Source organism: Pundamilia nyererei, unplaced genomic scaffold, assembly GCF_000239375.1.
Source record: "Pundamilia nyererei isolate P.nyererei 1_Seehausen unplaced genomic scaffold, PunNye1.0 scaffold00008, whole genome shotgun sequence".
In the NCBI taxonomy this organism is placed as follows: Eukaryota; Metazoa; Chordata; class Actinopteri; order Cichliformes; family Cichlidae; genus Pundamilia; species Pundamilia nyererei.
In genome coordinates, this window is record NW_005187409.1 from 2412278 (window position 1) to 2416623 (window position 4346).

At 40.1% G+C, this 4346-nt stretch overlaps 1 protein-coding gene across 1 annotated transcript; it reads right to left on the reverse strand.

The window, feature by feature from the left end:
* Positions 1-245: 245 nt before the first annotated feature.
* On the reverse strand, positions 246-770 carry rpl39 (ribosomal protein L39). The gene is made up of 2 exons (XM_005722901.1): positions 684-770; positions 246-368 (listed from the first exon to the last, which is right to left on the reverse strand). Exons 1-2 carry the CDS (start codon positions 684-686, stop codon positions 261-263), a joined length of 111 nt encoding a protein of 36 aa, XP_005722958.1. The 5' UTR covers positions 687-770; the 3' UTR covers positions 246-260.
* Between the last annotated feature and the right edge of the window lie 3576 nt (positions 771-4346).

Below are 4346 nucleotides of genomic sequence, written 5' to 3' on the forward strand. Positions count from 1 at the left end.
TGATGAAAATAAATATACTAATCTTAAATGGTCATATGCAGCTTGAAAGAATGTTTGAAACTAGACACTTTGCAGCTGTTTTTTGAAAGAAAAAAAACCAAAACATCTTTCCCTTTTCTGTCTTGGTTCTCATAAGCCTGCAGCACTGAACAGAGGTGGATTACATGACTACAAGAACGTGTACAAATGTGGGAACCCGTATACCGTCAGCTCTCGGCCTTACAAGATGCACAGGGCAGGTAAAATCAGTCGTGGTAAGCTCACCTGATCTTGTTGCCGGTCTTCATTCTGATCCACTGAGGAATCGGCCTGTTCTGTTTCTGCTTCTTGGCGAGGAAGCGCTTGATTCTGAAAGTCTTGTGGGACGACTGGAAGACGTAAAAGACACCGTATTAGCACAATCGTTTAAAACACCAAGTATATACATCTTTAACCAAATGCTTCTGGTTTAAAACTAATTTTTTTTAAAGCTTTCAGTGCTAAAATAAACCAGCTGGCCGCTAGCATGCGCAGAACCACCGTACCGGCTAGCATCACTGAGCACTTTTAATATGCTCCATCTCATTTTTTTCGTATAACATACACATTGTTATCGTGACAATAATTTTAGTTTTAAATGCTTAAGGTTTCGGGGAACTTTAATAAGCCATGCTAGCTCGGATGTTTGTAGATTTTCTATTTACCATTTTGTCCACAGTCCTTTCCCCACTATGGCGGTGGTCGAAAAGAACGAGAGAAGTGACGCCACGGCTTTTTGACCAATAAGCGTCCAAAAAACTGTTCCACGTCCTACAAACAGCGACACCAACGTGTCATTAGAGGAAGTACATGTCATAGTTTTAACGGTTTGCCTTTCATTCAAGAGATAGTTCACACAGAGCCGGAGCCTTGAACTAAAAAACAGGATAACTGACTTCAGTTTTTTTTTTAGTTTTACCCGGTAGTCACTTCACACCAATATGGTCACAATAACTGAAAAATTTCTAGATTTTTCAGAGCATCTAAAGCATCGAAAGTCTTTGAGCACCATAGCTGAATTGATCAAGAAACACAAAATCACAGGAGTTAATGTATTTCTGATATACTTTCCAGTTTTTAACTTTTTTTCCTATAAAATCTCAATATATGATTTTAAAGCAGAGTACCTGCTTTAAAATTCTAAAGTCTAGGTTTTAGTCATTACTTCTTCTTCTTCTTCTTTCATATGGTCTCTGTAGGGGTTGCCATAGTAGCTCATCTGCTTCCGTCTCATCTTATTCCTAGCATACTCCTCAGCAGGCCAGGCCTCCTCAGAAACTGAACTTCTAACAGGAGTACACTGGAATCCATCCTGATAAATGGTGAACCAGCGTGGTATGTCATCTGCACTCCTGAAAGATCTTCACCAAGTGGTGAGAATGGCAAAGCACATTGTTGAGATGAAGCTCCCACATCTGGACTCAATCTGTGCCATCATCATGGAGAGAAAAGGCAAGCAGACAGTATAACTAAGGACAGTACACACCCCATTCTGTGGTTGAATCTCTGCCACCTGGCCAGCTCTTCAGAAAGATCATTCACTCACTACATCCACAAATCTTGTCTGTGGTCTCCCATGTTTCCTTCTGCCTGGCACCTCCACATTCAAGATTCCATGTCCAGTATATCCACTATCCCTCCTCTGCACATGTCCAAACAATCTCAGACTTGCCTCACTAACTTTGTCTCCAAATAGCCTGACCCGAGCTGTCCCTCTGATGTACTCATTTCTAATCTTGTCCATCCTTGTCACTCCCAGTGAAAATCTTCAACTCGGTCACCTCCAGCTTTGCAGGTTTCACTTCCACCTTGTAAACCTTCCCTTTCACTCTTGCTGTGATCCTGCTAACAGAAATGAACCCTGACACCTGTCTCCATCCATTCCACCCTGGCTCCACCCTCTTCCACACCTCTGTTGTGCACTGGATGGTTGATCCATTCTTCACTTATTCTAATTTGCCAGATTCACTGTTGTTTTAATGGCATTTTTTTTCTTCAGTTTTTCTTCCTGGCTTCTGCTTGGATAGACATGCTACATGCTTCCAACCTGCACTGTGTTTAACCTCTTAAAAAATTTTCAAAGATAAAAGTTGTATTTTCTTTTGTAATATGAGCCGCAATGCTGCCAGCAGACACGTCCCTGTTTGTGTTTGGTCATATTCCACCATCACCGCCTCTTTCATGTGAAAGCGTCATTGTGAGATTGGGAGTTGATGACTGCCTTTGTGTCATCGCTTAGCCTGATTGCTGTTGTTAGCCTCAGTGAAGCCATAGTGCTGGCCTCAGGTGTCTATACTCAGTAAACCACAGACAACATAATACAGACGCCTGTCACTCACCAAATCCTAAGATGAATTTTAGAGAAGAAACAGAAAAAAACAGAAGTAGGAGCATAACTACAAGTGGAGAAAAGGAGTTTTATTTATATTTTGATTTATTTTGCTATGGTAATTTGAGCTTTTAATGATTTCTTGATCTCTTTCCAAGGTAAAAAGATCTTTAATGATCTTAAAAAACAAGAACTGGGTGCACAGGTTTGAATTTATTTTGGATTTTCATTAATCCTGAAGTATGCAATATTAAGTTAAATGTCCCTTAGCAAGTTGCATCTCGAGCAAATGCTTCTGGCATTATTCTGGCTGGATATTTGATTACTCTTCTTAGGAGAATTGATAGAGTTCACTTAAATTGTTTGGTTTCCTGGCTTTTAAGCATAGTCCACAAATTTTCAATAGAGCTGAGGCCCAGAAGCTTAATGTTATCCTGATTTTTCCATTCCAAAACGAATATTGATGTGTGTTTAGAATCATTGTCCTCTTGGAGCACCCTGCTGTATTCAAGTTTCAACCATGTAGCTGTTGATTTGAGGCGAAGTTGAAAAATAAGTAGTCCTCTCCTCCATTATTCCATCCACTTTGTGCAATGTACCAGTATCAGTGGAAGCAAAACAGCCCCAGAGCATGATGCTACCACCAACACGATTCACATTTGGTACAGCTGCTGTTAAGCAGGTTTGAAAACATCACCTTTACTCCTCTGAACGTATTTCTTGTCACTGTGGCCAAATAGTCCAATCTTGGTCTCGTCTGACCATGAAAAAAACTTTTCTCCAGAAGGCATTTGGCTTTTCCACGTGGGCAGCTCCAAATTTTAGGTCAAACTTGAACGTGTCGATTTTTGGAGCAGGATGTAGATGTAAAACTTGACTGTAGTTGTTTAGAAATTATTACAAGACATATTCCCAATTTGTGCAAACCTACATTTCTCCTTTTTAGATATTCACTGAGTTCTTTGAACTTTTTAATTGTCCTGAGTATTGGTCCACCCAGTGAGTGCTGTCAAATAAATCTCCAAAAGTCCAGATGAACAGAATCAACTTTTGGAGATTTACTTACCTGGATGATTGAGCATGCATCAAGATGTCAAATAAATCCGCTTTATGCTGGCAAACAGAAACTACCAGTTATTACTAGTATTATTAAAAGATTTGAGTGTATCTACATCATTGATCCTGTGTATACCATATAGTTGTTACTGTGTGTGGATTAGAGAAAATCCCAATTCCTGTTTTTTTTAAGTTATTAAAGTCGTATGCTGTACAATCATTCCACCCTGGAAAAAGAAACAGCTCAAGAAATAACAAAAAGCCCCAAATTACCTTGACATTCATGACCACAATGAGCGAAGCAAACTTCTGACTTCTCCTTCACTGTGATATAAATCCTCTAAGTTTTCTCTGCCCTCCCTGTTGTCTCTACATCCAACTGCCGCTTTGCCTCATTTACTGGTGAAAAATTCTCAGTTCCAACTGAGCTGCCCCATTGAATGAGCATTTGTTCAATGGCACAATGACAACACCACCTGTTCGAAAGAGCACCAAAGCAGTCTTGACAGTCATGTCTCTAACATAACCGCTGATGCCGTGACATTTTTTCCACAGGTTGGGAGCACCTTGGCTCTTTGTTGTTCTTTTTTGACTTTTCAAATCCTCCTTATCCCATTTAAAGGTTGTAATTTTGCCTTCACCTGCGTCCACCTGGTAATAATCATGAAGAAAAATAAGATAAACAAAGAAAACGAGATAAATGCAGTGTAACACTACAGAATGGATCGTTGTTATCTATCCATTTGAATTGCACTAGTCTGGTTTTATTTCAGAGTCCCTGGGCTCCTGCAGGCTCATTTATAGGCGCACTACTTTCTCCTTTTTCTGCCCCTTTTCACACACCTCGTATGAAGCTCCGATACCAGACAGGTGAGCTGAAATAATATGAATCCAGCTCAACACATTATGCTGCTGTAAGTGTAACAATAGCTTCCGAACACCG